At 30.9% G+C, this 16,353-nt stretch overlaps 3 protein-coding genes across 4 annotated transcripts; 2 read left to right on the top strand and 1 right to left on the bottom strand.

Annotated features, from left to right (window-relative positions):
* Positions 1-222: 222 nt before the first annotated feature.
* On the bottom strand, positions 223-1,923 carry NRPB5 (Eukaryotic rpb5 RNA polymerase subunit family protein). Its single transcript, XM_068647328.1, has 3 exons — positions 1,362-1,923; positions 844-957; positions 223-475 (listed from the first exon to the last, which is right to left on the bottom strand). Exons 1-3 carry the CDS (start codon positions 1,743-1,745, stop codon positions 350-352), a joined length of 624 nt encoding a protein of 207 aa, XP_068503429.1. The 5' UTR covers positions 1,746-1,923; the 3' UTR covers positions 223-349.
* A 965-nt stretch (positions 1,924-2,888) lies between these two features.
* Positions 2,889-4,959, top strand: LOC137838098 (peroxiredoxin-2B). The gene is made up of 3 exons (XM_068647327.2): positions 2,889-3,224; positions 3,711-3,790; positions 4,469-4,959. The coding sequence occupies exons 1-3, from the start codon at positions 3,070-3,072 to the stop codon at positions 4,720-4,722; spliced, it is 489 nt and encodes a 162-aa protein (XP_068503428.1). The 5' UTR covers positions 2,889-3,069; the 3' UTR covers positions 4,723-4,959.
* Positions 4,960-9,122: 4,163 nt separating this feature from the next.
* On the top strand, positions 9,123-12,530 carry ROP9 (RHO-related protein from plants 9). Of its 2 annotated transcripts, none has more exons than XM_068647325.2 (8): positions 9,123-9,508; positions 9,794-9,881; positions 9,981-10,090; positions 11,110-11,173; positions 11,266-11,330; positions 11,453-11,518; positions 11,675-11,781; positions 12,242-12,530. In XM_068647325.2, exons 1-8 carry the CDS (start codon positions 9,407-9,409, stop codon positions 12,270-12,272), a joined length of 633 nt encoding a protein of 210 aa, XP_068503426.1. In that variant the 5' UTR covers positions 9,123-9,406; the 3' UTR covers positions 12,273-12,530. The 2 variants fall into 2 exon arrangements, with proteins under 2 accessions (XP_068503426.1, XP_068503427.1); XM_068647326.2 differs by having other exon boundaries at positions 9,200-9,508; positions 12,245-12,530.
* Positions 12,531-16,353: the final 3,823 nt, after the last annotated feature.

The raw sequence follows: 16,353 nt of genomic DNA, 5'->3' as shown, positions 1-16,353 counted from the left end.
TTAGACTAAGAATCAATCATCAGAAATTGAATCAAGAAACTTAAAAGCACATATTCAACTAAATTTGTTCACGGGAATGCAGAATCAAGAAAGACAAACACAAATTCAAATCGAAACATCATGCTTCTCAATAAATACTGGGTTGATTAGTGATGAAAAACGGAGGATGAGATCTAGACAGAGAAAAGACAAAGCAAATGAACTTATAAATCAACTTCGATATAACAACACAAAATCAACTTCGATATAAATTCGATTTTGATTCCAAAAGCTTCACATCCCTGTCCATTATGTCCATTACTATGGAAGATATCCTAAAAAGTAATATAGTCAATAAGTTAAAACATTCTTATACAACAAATCTATATGTAACATATCTTCCAGCAGTTTCACTCGGCCGAATAATCTTCACAACTTGACCACGTTTCAATCCATAATATCTTGCAACAGGATCTGTCACCTGAATCCTAGGTAGCTGAGATCCACCCCCACAAAATAGAAAGAAAAAAAAAAGGCACCATGTCAGCATCAACAGAAATTTGAAAAACAATACTAGATATGCAACCCAAAACAAAAACAGAAATAAACTAGAGTATAATTTTTAACTCACTGTCAGTGTTACGATTTTCACACTCTCAACCAATTTAAAAACACAATGAATATGAATCTTAAAGGAATCATTACAAAACTTACTCGTATCATTCAATTTGAGTTTCCAAAAACAAAAACAAAAAAAATGTTATTTCAGTGCCTGAAATTTCTGATCATCCATCATTTTAAACCCTTCTTTCATCATTCCAGAACCCCAAGGGACAAATAGTTGTTCATATGAAATAATCTTACCTGAGTTTCTTTGACAGTGTATCTCTCAATCAAGGTTTTTTTCTCAGCATCAGTGAGAACCTGATGTTCAGGGACAAGTTCATGCTCCTTAATATTCACAAGCAGCTCTGCCTCCTGAAACAACAATCCAACATAAAACTCACATTCACAAAGCACAAATTCAAAATAAATAAATAAATAAAAAATGTTCTTTATATAACACTACATAACTATCATAATAATCAATATATCATGCCTTTAAATAGCTTTATTATTATTATTATTACTTAGTTAATTACATGCAATGTTTACTGATTAAAAAATGTTATGTTTTACAAAAAAAAATATTGGGCTCAACATGAGGCCCAACAAATTAAAACAAACAAGAGAGGAAAAAGACCCTAAAACCCGAATACCCGACCCATATGAAAGAGTGGGAGGTTGACGGCGGCAACACACAGGCGGCAGAGGGTTGTCCGGCGGCGGGTGAATTTGAATTAAAGATTGAAAGAGAAAGACGAAGAGAAAGGGAAGGAAACCTGAAAAACCTCCAAGTGAAATTTGGAGGAGATTTCGCTGACGCAGGTTCTGGCGAAGGGGGTGAGATTGGTCTGAGTGACGAGAATGGCTCTGTAGACGTTGTCGTTGTTCATGCGATTAGTGTATGTCTTCATGGTTTTGACGCCGACCTTGGCCTCGTCCGGGAAGAAGACGTAGATCTGGTCGGAGGAGTTATCCTTCTTGGACTTGTTGAGGTCGAGGTCTTCACGCTTCATGTTCTCTCCTCCATGACTGGATTTAAACTCGTGCTTCGACATGTTGATCTCGAAGTCTCCGACAAGGTAACCTCTGTCTCTCAGCATATGCATCACCGTCTTCCTTATTCTATACAGCCGAGATATTTCTTCATCCGTAAGCACCATCTTCTTCTCTTTCCTTTCGCTCCCAAATTTTCTTCTTCCTCTTCTTCTTCTTCGCCTTTCTTCCTTTGCCCTAAAGTTTCCTCTTTTAAATAAAGGGGAAGAATACTCGCAGGGTGTAATTAGGTTTTCGACCCAATGGGCTTAAATTGAATTCTAAGTTTTTGGGTTAAATTAGTTTATATATATAAACATAGATTACAAAAAATTATATATCTTTAATATACCCGTATATAAAAGATTTTCTATTATAACTTTTTTTTCTTTAAATTGGATTATCTATATTTTATATATAATCTATATATCTTTTATGTATGATGGAGATCTTTCATTATAATTTTTTATTTCATATAAAGGATTCTTTTAATTATAATTGTTTATAATTATTTTTTTATTTTATCTTTATATCAATATTTTGTTTTATTGTATTTATTTTGATTATTTTATTATTTTATAATTACTTTAAGCTAAAAAAATATTTTATATCATTTAATTATTATTATAATTTACTTAATAAAGATGTTAGTTAACAATAATTTTATTTCTTATTTTGAATAATATGCACGAAAAAAACATTTCAAAATCAATTTTATTTGATTTTCTTTTAAAGAGTAATTTAAATATATATATATACATATATATATATTAATATGTATTTACATTTACAATACGATTAATCATACGAGTCCATAAACATATTAATATAAATTTACTAACATTCTAATGTTACTTAATTACTTATTACTTATATACCATTTTTTAAAATTATATTAAATATATTAATTATGACATATTTATTATTAAATGCATTAATAATTAAAAAGGTATCTAATTGTTTTGTTACCATTTTTTAAATTATATTAAATATATTAATTATGATATTTTAATTGTTTAATGCATTAATAATTCATAAATTATCCAGTTTTTTTAATACCATTTTTAAAAATTATATTGAATATATTAATTATTAAATTCATTATTAATTAAAAAATTATCTGATTGTTTTAAAAATGTTAAATTTAATAACCTATATAATTTAAATATAAAAAAAATTGGAGTCAATGTGCATCATAAACTAGTATATTTGAATAAATAAATTCACCAAAAAAATATTTGAATAAATAAATTGGTCAATTTGCAATCATCAACATTTATTTTATTTTTAAAAAAAAAACTACTTTTTTATACAACCACTAGTAACTCCACTGAGCCTCCTCTCTTCTAGAATCTTCCACATTTGAAGTTCTTTTGATTTCTGCTATATATATTTATACAGTTTGTGAAAGAAAAATAACACAACACAAATTCATACATCATCTTTGTGAAAATGGCTCCAATTGCTGTGGGAGATGCTATTCCAGACGGCATTTTGGCTTATCTGGATGATGAAAACAAACCCCAAACTGTTTCCATTCACTCTCTTGCCGCCGGCAAGAAAGTTATCATCTTTGGTGTTCCCGGTGCCTTCACTCCTACATGCAGGTCCTCACTTACCCTTTTCTCTTTCTTAATTCCAATCTTCATATTTGGATCATAAACGTTGAAATAAACGGAAATACCTTCGTGGGTACCCCAGATTCACCTTTTTAACCCCCAAAGTTTCAGTATTTTTAAGGAAATGTGAAGTGTTTTATCATTGATTCGAGTTAATTTGCAACTGGGGTACTCAAAGTAATCTTCTTTTTTCTCATCCAATTTTTATTTCAGTGTAAAATTCCTCTTTTGAGTAAAATTTGTCGATGTCTAGTGTTAACATTGCAACAACACAAATATCTGTTTTCCTAGAGAGAGAAAAATCGTGGGAGTGATACGATGAATTGGGTATTGGAGGATATGTTGTTGGATTTGGGGTTCGATCCCCAATTTTGGAGGGTGTTTTGTTGTTTCCATTGTTGGTAGGTTTTTGGTTCATAAAGTAGAGATGGTGGTATTTGAAGATTTTGTTCTTGATCTCTGACTTTGCAACAGCTTGAAGCACGTGCCCGGCTTCATTGAGAGAGCAGAAGAGCTGAAAGGAAAGGGTGTGGATGAAGTAATCTGTATCAGTGGTAAGTGTTTAAGTACAAATATATCACGATTTCCCTTCCACATATGTGCATGCATGTAATTGTGCTTTTTTTACTACTTTAATGTGCAATTCAAGATTAGTGTTGGCATGAGAATATGAAAGGGTTGCTGATTGGTTAATTTGAGTTGGGATGGTTAATTGTTCAATCAATTGATAGTGATGGATTTGTGTACTGTAGTATGTATTGACTTGCGTTTGAAAATTCTCCCCAATTCTTAGTGTTGCATGATTTGTTCTAAACTTCCAAGTTACTTGTCTAGAAAGTTGAAATTCACCATTGCATTGCACTTCTTGAGCCCAAAAGACTTCAATACCAGGTTTCTTTCTAGAAATGGATTTCCTAAATCCAAATAAGTGATTGTTGATTTGTTTTCATCATCCTTAAAACTGGAAAAGCGTGCATACAATGATTTTGATATTGAAATTGTTTGATTTGCAGCTATGATGAATAAATGACCTTGGTTATTTACTCTCCTTATCTTGGTGCTCAGATTTATAGATTGAATTGTAGAACAGTTTATCACAGGGACTTGGCTAGTTACAAGCCTATATATTATGATCTAAATTAAAATGTGCCCATGATGCAAGTAAAGTAACCAAAGTGTTGAAGATAGATATTTTGTGAAGTGGCTAATTGAAGTGTTCTTTGATTTTGTAGTGAATGACCCCTTTGTGATGAACTCATGGGCCAAAACTTTCCCAGAGAACAAGCATGTGAAGTTCCTTGCTGATGGTGCTGCCAAATACACCAACGCTCTTGGGCTTGAGCTTGACCTCACAGAGAAGGGGCTTGGTGTTCGATCAAGGAGGTTTGCTCTTCTGGTGGAAGACCTCAAGGTGAAGGTTGCCAATGTTGAAAGTGGAGGAGAGTTCACTGTCTCCAGTGCTGAAGAGATCATCAAGGCTCTTTAAAAAAACCCTTCAATACTTCCTCATAGCTGTGTTGGTTCTTTGATGTCCCCAATGTTTGTGACTCTTTTGATGCTCAAACTTTGAAACATTTTCATAGGTGTAATGGTGTTGTGTGCTTTCAGAAGGGTATGATGTGGTGCATGTTATGGAAATAAATAAGCTTACTAGTTTGAAGTGTTTTGGAGTTAAAAAAAATATTCACAGAAGTAACATGTTCAACTTCTTTCTGTCTTGCAATTTTCACTTCTTTCCTCTTTTATCTAGTAATTATTACCACTCTTGAGTAACATGTTTTGCACGGGCAAGTTCATCCAGGTAGAACAACTTTACATAAAAAAGAAAAAAAATGTGTCATACTCACACAACTTCATTTTTAAATCGTGTCCATGTGAAAAAGTCTTGAGACATCAGTTATATCACTCATACACGATTTCATTTATATTTTTGTACAGTGAATTTCTAAGTCATTATATTTTTGTGGAGTGAATTTTTAAGTCATGTACGAATTTACTTCAATGAGTCAATCTTGTCAAATTCATTAAAATTAGGTAGAAGGTTATTCTTGATCCATTTTTCTGTGATAACTTCATCTAGTTAATATTTGAGAGAGAAGTTAGATTTTGAATGGTCAAAAATTAATAGAAAAAAGCTTTAAATGGATATAATTTTATAGAGGTTGAATTAAGAAGTGTTCAAAATAAAAGTTGACTGAAATAAAGGAAAAGGGGATTGGGCTCACCCAAATTTCCAAAAATCACTCATTTAGGGTTTATCAGTTTATTGTTTTATTTTTTACTATTTTCAAGTATTTTTGAGGTACTTTATGCTTTAGTTCACATACATACTTACATTTGTGAAAAAAATCTTCCTTTTTTTGTGTTTTCTAATTTTTTTAGTATTTTCTTGTATTAATTAGATATATTAAAGCATAATATGTTGCACATCAAATATGAATTTTTTAATTTTCAAAAAAAAATCAAATTAAATGCATGAACGAAATCAAGGTAAAATAAATAAATAATTGAAGTTGTGTCACCAATAAATGATTTAGTTTGCTAAATTCAAAAAATAATTGAAGTTTGTGTACGACTTTTGTGTTGAAATCGTGATAGAGTAACACAACTTTCATGTTGACTTGATGTGAAATTAAAGTCTGTGTATGACTTTTATGCTAAAATCGTGATAGAGTATTGAAGTCTGTGTAGGACTTTTATACTGAAATCGTGATAGAGTAACACAACTTTTACGTTGACTTCATATGAAATTCAAATCACATGTGTCACATCTTACTTTTATATTTAAAGTGGTTTCATCTTAATTCAATTCTATAATAATTTTTATTATTTAAATTCGTAATTTATAATCTAAATTGTACCATTACACCATTTCCCTGAAAAAATCATCACTAATTTCATGGCACCCGTCTTCCTTAATGAAATTTAGTACTTGATATTCACTAAGCTCTTTACGATTCAAATGTTGAGCATGAAAAACTATTATATTTTTAATGAAATTTTCAGAAAAGTTGGAACATGTTAACACTAGAGGTGCAAAGTAAAAGAGACATTAACCAACATACACTTACCAATTTTGAAACTTTATAATGTTGCGTCTTAAAAAAAATATTAAAGAATTCGATTGAACTATGGTTACATTACGACATCTTTAAAATAAATAAAAAATTGTGATTACATTTTATTGAGATAAAAAATTAAATAAAATAAAGAATAATAAATAAAAACAATTAACCTAAGAAGACATAATGTTTCTTTTCTACACAAAATTATGAAAGACGAGGAATAAAATAAAATATGGTAGAGTCCACGAATTTTAATTCTTCTTTCTCTTAATTCTCTATCAAGTGAATAGTGAAAATATTTAATGTTCTTCTCAAATCTCTCCTTAATTTATTTTTTTTATGAAAACATAAATTTATTAAATAAGCAACAACTTGCAGACATTAATTCAGTTAACTATCACATTTTTTTTTTATATATAAACTAAAACTTATTGGAAAGGAAATTACAAGATGAACATGTGAGAATATTATCTGTCCTATTCATTGTTCATGTTGAGAATTTAATATATGGCAGTCGAATTCACAACATAAAATAACGATATCAGTATCACAAAATCAGTTGAAATTCATTAGTTGTTTTTTCAAAAAAAAAAATCAGATTTTCGACGTAATAATAAATAACTTGTATTTTTATACGTAAAGTGAATCTAGATAGTACTTGAAATTGATTGTATAATTGTTGACGTGTTGTTAGATCGTTCTCTTGCAATTTATCACTCCAAGTCTCCTTCTTCGATTTGCTGGTGCTCAATTGGAGTTGACTTACAAAAAGTATTTCGACGATCAAATAAGTATCTGTATGTTGAAAAGTGAATAAAAAAGTACCTTACACCTTTGCAGAATGTTTGTTTATGATATTTAGTCATTGACCACTATAATGGACTGAATATGTGTCATATTATTATTAGCTTATTTTTAGAGAATAGAACATTGTAATGGACATAAACCATCGTATATAATTGTTTGGTTATTTTTAGAGAAGTTTCTTGATCTCTCAAATTGTTACCAAATTTGGTGAAACGTATCTCGGATTCTCAGAAAGTTTGTGTAACTGCTTTAATTGCTATTTATTATGACTGTTCTAAATGTGTTTTCAGCATCATCACGAGTAACATGAATAAATATTATTTTTTATTTTAATAAAAAAGGTATACTGAAGAAAAAAAATCAAAAGATGTACCTTCTTCCAACAACAATTATAAATAAAAAGTTAAAATATTTTATTTGCTGCATATGTTGTTCAACCCAATGGGGAATAGTTTTTTTTTAACAATGTTAATCGTCCCTACAAAGTTATATTTTATAAACAAGTTCACGTGTTACGTCATAAGTTTAATAAAAAAAAATTGTCATCTTATTAAATAAACTTTTAGGCCACAATTCTAAATAAAGAATTCAAAGGCTTGTGCTTCAAGAAAAACTATCCCTTAGTAGGATCTTCTTAAGATTTGTGTTGAGTGAATTTAAAAATATAAGAAATTTGTTTTTTTATACTTTAGGCACTGTGTAATTTTAAGAAACTAATGGCATTATTTTGAGTGTGTATTAAATTTTTAAAATAAATTACCATGTTAGATTGTGAAAAATATTAATTTCACAACTCCCAATTTAAAAGATATATGACATCAATTTATAATTGTAATTTGATTAATAAAAAATTTAAATTATTTTATTTTACTAAAAAATTATTTATTTTTTGAATTATTTATCTTTCGAGTATAAAATGATATAAAATTATCAACATATCAACACTTTTTAAAATTTTCAAAATACACTAACTCCTTTCATTATTTATTATTCTCATCACTTTACACTACATTATAAATAGAAAGAGAAATAATTTTTTTTATCACTAAAATATAGATGAAACAATTTTAAAATTCCATTGTAATGTTACAAAATGTACCAGATGAAACAATTTAAAATTTCATTGTAAACTAATGATTTTTAAAATAACATTTTTCATAATAATGAACATTTTCACAAAGAATATGTCTCTTTCTCTCATGGTGAAGTATATGATGCATTTTAATTTATTATCTGTTGTGTTTGAGATTGGGACAAAACAACAACTTCAAACGGTTCAATAAATTTGAATCTGTCGGGATGCGAGTTTTTTTTTTTCCTTTAATTATTGTTGTTGTTTAACATCATCGTCATTTTCTTCACCAAATTCAGATTAAGGGCTAGATTAATGGTTAATGCACCGAAATAAGTGCAAACAAATTATCTATACAAAATTGGTGTTTGATAAATAAATGGACAAGTATTGACATGTGTGCGTTTTGTTCGTCGTTTGTGTTCTGTCACTACTGCACAGAACAACTTTATTCATGTCTCAAAATTGGAATTCTTCTTCTCCAAGTAATTATGGGTCAAAAGCGAGATTGCCGAGAAAACAGTACACCAATTTAATACTACTCATTTTTTTTACTGTGTGAATTGTTAGTTTTGTAATAACAACAGTTTTTTCTTGGAGAAAACGGATTAGGGGTAGAAGAAAAAAGGAATATTTATGCAAAAAAGAAGAATTTTCATGATATTGAAATTATTTGCTATATGATTGTTAGCAGAGCCAGAATAGAGTTGGAATGTGGAAACAGTGATTTGAACTTGCTGCAGTAAGTATTGTATGGTGGAGGAAGTAATGAGCAGTAATCAGTGAGTAATGAGATGTGGTTGGAAACCAAGAAATGAAGAGAGGTTTAGTTTAGCTGAGCATGCATAGGTACCGTTTGATAGAGGGCCCCATTTGTGTAATTCAAAAAAATTTCTGTTGGATTTGAAATTTATTGAGTGGGACGAAAAAGTGCAGCAGCAACAACGAACACAGCACCATTTGACTAAACTAGACTAAACTATTAGTATATATGCATTGCAGCTCATTTCTTTTTCTCTCTCACTACTTTTATATTTCTTGTTTCTTGAAAGTATAAGAGGCTCTTTTCTTTTCTCTCTACCACCTATTTATCTATCTCATCTCACACACCCTTTAATGTGAACAGAGAGACCACACTTTCTTAGCTTCAAACTCAACAACTTTTGAGGGGTCTTTTCTGTCTTGGTCTGTTGCAGCTTAACCTCAGTTTGGTTAACAGTGTTCATATGATGAATGCTTCAAAGTTCATTAAATGTGTCACCGTTGGAGATGGAGCTGTTGGGAAAACCTGCATGCTCATTTGCTACACCAGCAACAAGTTCCCCACAGTAAGTCCATTAAGAAAACTCAGACCCCTCCATCAAAGATGCTTCTTTTATCCATTAGGATCTCTTGTTCTTTTACCATTTTTTAACTTTGGAGGTGTTTCATCTGAAAGGTGCTTTCTATTCAAACTCACGCTGTATTGGCGTTTGGGCTCTTGTTTCAGTGTGTTGTTGTGTTTCACTATCCTTGTTTCATTTGTCTAAGATTCAAATGGTGGTGAGGAAACCCTTCACTTTTTATCATCTAGCTCACTATTTTTTTTTCTCTTTTATCTTTTTGGGTTGCAGGATTACATACCGACAGTATTTGATAATTTTAGTGCCAATGTGGCTGTGGATGGAAGTATTGTCAATTTGGGGCTATGGGACACAGCAGGTACTAGGAGCTTTCCTCTTGAGCTTTCATGGTCCAGAAACTGTGTTTTGATTGTTCACCATCCCTTAACTTTGGATACATTTTTTCACTGTTTTAAAGGCCAGGAAGACTATAGCAGGTTGAGGCCACTGAGCTACAGAGGAGCTGACATTTTTGTCTTAGCCTTCTCACTTATTAGCAGAGCAAGCTATGAAAATGTTCTCAAGAAGGTTCTTAAATATCTTTTCTTTCTCTTGCTTTGCATGTTACTTCTTCTCTCTAGTTTTGAATTCAACTTTGCAGAAAATGAGTATTTTCCTTCAGGCTTCCTATGGATAAGGGGATAAGATGGGATGAAAGGAAAACAGAAATTAAAGAAGAAAGTTTATGATGAAAATTTGAAAATATTTTTTCTCTGGGAGTGTACATAAAACCCAAATGAAGGGAAACATTTTCTATTGTACTGTGTCCTTCCTTTAAACATTTTCGTTTTTGAAAAATGTCGTTTGCAATAGTTGTGTGGTACCCCTTTCCAAAAGTTAAAGTGTGCAACTCAATTTTTGAGATTTTAGAAGCACCTATTTAAAACAATAATGAAAGTGTACCGCATATATCAATAGGCTTAACATGCAAATAAGATCTCAGGACAGAGAAATCAAGTTGAATAATGAGAGTGATTGACTGAAAGGAGCTCCAATGATCATTGGTTTATGTTCACTCTCGGATCTTTGATTGATATTTGCATGTCTTTCTTGACATTTTTCTATTGATGGCTACATAAAGAGAGGGAAAAGAAAATCACTATAGAAAATTAAAGAGGAAAGCTAGAAACAGGAAGGATGGAGAGAGACAGTGGAACAAACAGGTTCAATCTGATCCAAAAAAAAATCTAAACAGGCAATATAGCAACTGAATTAATAAAAAGTTATTTTATAGTTCATAACTACTCCTATTGTTTACTTCAAAGAAATTTTAAAAAATGTTTTTAATGAGAATTTTTTTTTCTTAAGATGATGTTTTTTAGACCCATATTCCAACAAAGCCTAAGTCTGTAGCTGTTAGGTTGTTGTTTAGGCCTCTATGTGGCTTTACTACTATAGAACATGCAAGTTTTCATTGTATTAGCCTATTAGGAGTGATCAATAATGGACAGTTTTCAACAGAGCATTTATGTGCACTTAAACTTTTGCATTTATGCCTCCATAACGCAGTAGTTATTCATATCTGCATTCCTTCTTTTCTTTTTCAGTGGATGCCAGAACTGCGTAGATTTGCACCTAATGTTCCAATTGTTCTTGTTGGCACAAAGTTAGGTAAGCAACAGCACAGCAAAATTTTGTAACTTTTTACGTTAATTTTAGAGGGAAGAAGTTAATGGCATAACGTCCTGAATTATTGGTTTTAGATCTTCGTGAAGACCGAGGTTATTTGGCTGATCACATGGGATCTAATGTCATAACATCTGCTGAGGTTTACATTTTTAATTTGCTTCCTTCATTTTATTTTATTTAATAAGTATGAAGCAATTTATGTATTATGTTTATAAGTAAAGAAAATGATACCATTTATCAATCATGGTACATTGCTAATAGGGGGAAGAACTGAGGAAACAAATAGGTGCAGCAGCTTACATTGAGTGCAGTTCCAAGACTCAACAGGTAGTGGGTTTGAGCTCAATTAGTTTAATTTTTATGCACTATCAGATATCATTGTTGCTATGACTTTTAAAATTTATTGTTAAAAGTGTGAATAAACTTTAGATGGACGATGGTTTATTTGTATTTAAACTTATTGCTGGATTTTGCGTGATTTAGAATGTCAAAGCAGTGTTTGATACTGCAATTAAGGTTGTTCTGCAACCTCCAAGGAGGAAAGAAATGGCTAGGAAGAAAAGGCATAGAAGGTCTGGTTGCTCGTTTGTGTAAGTCCCTTGCTCCCATTCTTTTGAAGCATACTTAAAACCATTGATCTCTGCAAAGCATTTGGTGGATGGAATCCATGATATGATAGTGTGTAAATTTAAGAGACCTTCCTGATGAAGAAACGAAATTGCTAGACTAGGCGATGTTGCTTCTTATGCAGTGAAATATTGTGATGATTGGACGAAGTTAAATAGGCTTTGATACCCCAAAAAGGAAAGAAAAGAAAAATACTGCTAAAAAAGAGATGGCTCTGAAGGAGCATTAAAGAGGGATTAAGATCATTCTCTCTGAAGGAGCATTCAAATGCCCTTGACCTTAGATCACTACTCAAGCTTCAGAGAGAATGATCTTAAGCACATAACTTATCATAAAGTGTAATGTTATTATTTTGCTTGCAAATTCCTATCATTCTTGCGTTTGACTATATGTTAACATATATTTTTTTTTACTGTCTGACAGAAGTATTGTGTGTGGAGGCTGTGCTGCTTAACACACATTGATTACACCGTCACTTTTGACATGGATGTTATTTTGCAAAAGCTTCAAGATCTAAGTGTGGAAACCCTGACAAATGATCACAATTTCTAAATGTACCCTTATGCTTGCATTGTAACTGATGTAAGATAGTAATATCTAGTTATTTCCTCTTTACAAGACCCTATTTAGACACTGAAGGGAATTTTTCATTCTCTCAGTTGTTACTTAGGCATGTAATGTATTTATTTATCATTATATATTACCTTTACCAGATCATAAGGGTACCTTTGTTTTTTCCTTGAATTGCTCCATGCCCCTATAAAACTTTTCAGAGGATATATAATGATATAATGAGTTCCTAGAAAACTATGCAGAACAAGTTTTTATTCCTTGGCCTTTTGCATTAGAATAAAAAAGACATCCATCCACTTATGACTTTTTCTGAGTTTGCACTGCATTTCATGTGTTGGTTATGAGTATTGAATCTGAGTGCAATTATGGTTGCAGTAGTTTGGTACTTTTGGTTAGGAGAATTATAAATGAGAAATGAGACAGTCAATGAAGGAGTATGTGTCCCTGTTGAATCTCCTGCAGCCTGCAAACCCTATGTTTTACTTTTTAAAGTCACTGGTCCTTTTTGGTGAGTTTGAAAGGGTGGCAGAAAGGGTGAGCTTTTGGCAAACACTTGTGGTTGGTTTTACCTCTTCGAGGAGCCCATGTGACCACTTGTCTTCATTGTTGTAGGACCTGTTGCACCTTCAGGGAGTTATGTCTCATGTGCCAACAAGTTCCAAAGGACCCCACTCAACCTCATCACACTGATGTTGTTGTATCATAAATAACAAAGTGGGGACCTCATTGTGAAAAGACAGATTATTCATGCATGGTTTTAGTAACACAAGGGTATTATAGAAGGAAACACCAAAATCAGTAAACTAGCTGAGACCAAAAAGTGAACTGTGAAAAACCATATCAATTTGCTAAAAGAACTTGGAAAGTAGAACAGATAGCTTCTTTAGAACTAAACACACTATTAGAGTATGAGTAGCAAAAGTAAGTTTATTCAAATTAGACCTATTTTCATACAACAAAGTTTTTAGTTTGTACTGTTGTGATACTGTTTTAAGTTCTATTTTTTAAACAAATGGTCAAAGATACATTAGAGTTTGTAAACAGTGTGCAATTTTTTTTCATTCAAAAAGCATATGAAGAAAAGTATATGATATTGTTTTGGTAGTCAAAGATAGAGTTTAGAGATTTGAGACTTTAGGTTCATGTCTTCTCCATACAGTTAAAAGTAGTTTGTGATTTCTAATCATGTCACCTCTTTTGTGAGCAATAATGGATGATGGAACATCAAAGCATGTTTCACAGAACAATCTATTTTCTCATGCCATCGTTAATCTTGGAATCGATGCTCTCAATCTTTGCCTTTATTGCAGTATTTTACTAAATAAAAGGTTCAAATAACCAGAAAGAAAGAAAAAAATCACCACGCGCATGTCATTTTGGGATTACAATATATATAGTCTCTCTTGTTCTTCTTTGGTTTTTCTTATCTTTTTCCTTCAATAGTTAGGTTTCGACTCTTGGTTAATGATATTTGAAAAAGATTTTTTAAAATAAGTATTTAGTATTTGAGTGTAATAAATATTGTAATAACTACGTACATTTTTCTTAAATGAAGTAACTATTTATAGTATTTGATGGATCATTTCTCTGATACACCTTGATTAAGGCATGCGACACTATTAACATTCACATTACCTAATTTTCGTACAGTTAATTATCATGAATACATACTTTAATAAATACGTCTAAACTTTCATCGGTCCATCGATACCGTATACCTACACGTACAAGCATAGTTCATGAACAGTATATAATCATAAACACTTACACTTGTAAGACTGAATTTAGTTTTTCCTTTTTTCATATTACAAATTCTAGGACGAAATTGTGAAGTATTGGGACAATTGTAGAGGTATTTAAAGCAGGGTACTGTTTCTAAGTAGTACATGTTGAAACACAGTTCTGTAAATGGAATGTGTGAAATTTATCAAAAGTAGCTTCCTGCACTGGGAATTAGTCCTTAAGAAGAAACATGATAAAGTGCTGCACAATTCCTTTTCCTCAGGCCACTAAAGCCACGTATTGTGAAACCTTTTTTGGATTTCAAATATGAGGAAAATCTACCAAAAAAACAAATAATCTTTTATCCATTATTATTGAAGATCCAGAACATTTTATAATATGTTATAAAAGTGGAGGTAAATCTTACTTATTTGCTTATAAACCTATTTTATAAGGTTGAATCAGGTTTAAAATTCATTTTTAATATGTTATTAGAATCGTTATCAGATCACCTATAATATATGTATCAGTATGATCGACCGACCGACACGCTGACGTGGCTTGATCTCCCTGATCGAGATACACGCCGACGTCACTCGGTCTACCTGACTAAGCTTGTCGAGACACCACGCACGGCCAGGCCGACCAACACATATAACCATTAACGCTCAAACCAAGGTTAGTGAAGCTAAACTATCATTAAGAATTAGGTAATGCAACCCTTTTCCACTATAATAAACTATCATTTATTACTGTGCACCTACTCGAGTGCCGATCACCCGCTTTACTGACTTTAACATCGAAGTGTTTTCCACAGGTATCTCTCCCAATTGGCATTCACCGAGACTGAGAGTCGAAGGAGAAACACGGAAGCGAGAAGGATCCCAGCGAAACCCTAGCAACCTGCCCAACCGAAAAAAGAAAACGAAAACTTCAATAGTTCTTTAGGTCACATCTCCCTAATAGGTACAATATATATTTTCATTCACGAGTTGGTAATCTCAAGGAAAAGGTATGTTAGAGATCTCATTGAAACATTTCATAATATTAATAATTATTCAGTTGAATAATATGCTTCCTTGCTAGGAACCTTTTTCTAACAAAAAATTGGACGTGTTTGCTGCATAACCTTGTCACATCACTTGTGCGTGGATTCAAAAACGGAGAAAGGGATTTGAAAGTGAGTTTTCATCACAGATTTCTCAATATTTTTAGTGTTGAAGACGATGGATTCGTAACAATAATTATGTTAAAGAGAAAATGTTTTCACATTTATTCTACAAGAGAATACACGTGAACTACAAAAAAAAAAAAGTTCACAGAAAAACGTCGAAAAAACGGTGAAAGAACAAAAAGGCATAGTTTCTAAACATTATAATTTTTTTCTTTATATATGATCGTGTTAAATATCTGATTTTTTTTTATCAAAGATAATAAAAGTAAATTTGACAGAGAAAATAAATTTACTTGAGTTTGATAAAAGTATCACAGATAATAAAAAAATCTTCAATTTTTTTGCACGATTATATATTTATTATAATTTTAGTTCAATACTATTAATTAATTGAAACAATTTTATTTCAACTAATTTATTCCAATTGGAAAAAACTCGAAATAGTGTATCTTTGACATTTACTCACCAATCACAAGTCAACTATTAATAAATAGTTTGCATCAATTATTTAATAGAATAGCATGTTTCAGCTACTTTTTTTTATGTAATCAGTAATATTTCTAATATTATAACTTTTTATGGTTTAATTATGATGCATATTAAAATTATTTATTGTTGATGATAGTACAATAAAATATAATAATAAGTATCACAATCAATTTATTTATGACGTAAAAAACATGTTATTTCCTTAAATTATTAGTAAATAGTGTATCAGCTAGTTTTTATTACTAGATTATCACAAATAATTATGTATGATAAGTTTATTACTCACACAATAATCATACTATTTTTTTAGTTGAATAATAGTATGAAATTCTTCCACTAACCATAAATAGACATTAAATTTTTAAATTAAATAAAAATTAAATATGTTTATAATACTAAAGTAATAGTGTCAAATTTTTACACTAACCATATTTTTTCTGATAATTATGATTTTCATAAAATTTATTTTATGATTTAATATAAGTCAACTCTAAATTAAAGAAATACTTTATGTTTTTTAAATTAAAGAAATACTTTATGTTTTTTAAATTAAAGAAATACTTATAAATCATGAAAA

This window comes from Phaseolus vulgaris, chromosome 4 (assembly GCF_051622355.1).
Source record: "Phaseolus vulgaris cultivar YP4 chromosome 4, ASM5162235v1, whole genome shotgun sequence".
Taxonomy (NCBI): Eukaryota; Viridiplantae; Streptophyta; class Magnoliopsida; order Fabales; family Fabaceae; genus Phaseolus; species Phaseolus vulgaris.
The sequence above is the reverse complement of the archived record's forward strand: the minus strand, read 5'-3'. Positions and strand labels throughout refer to the sequence as shown.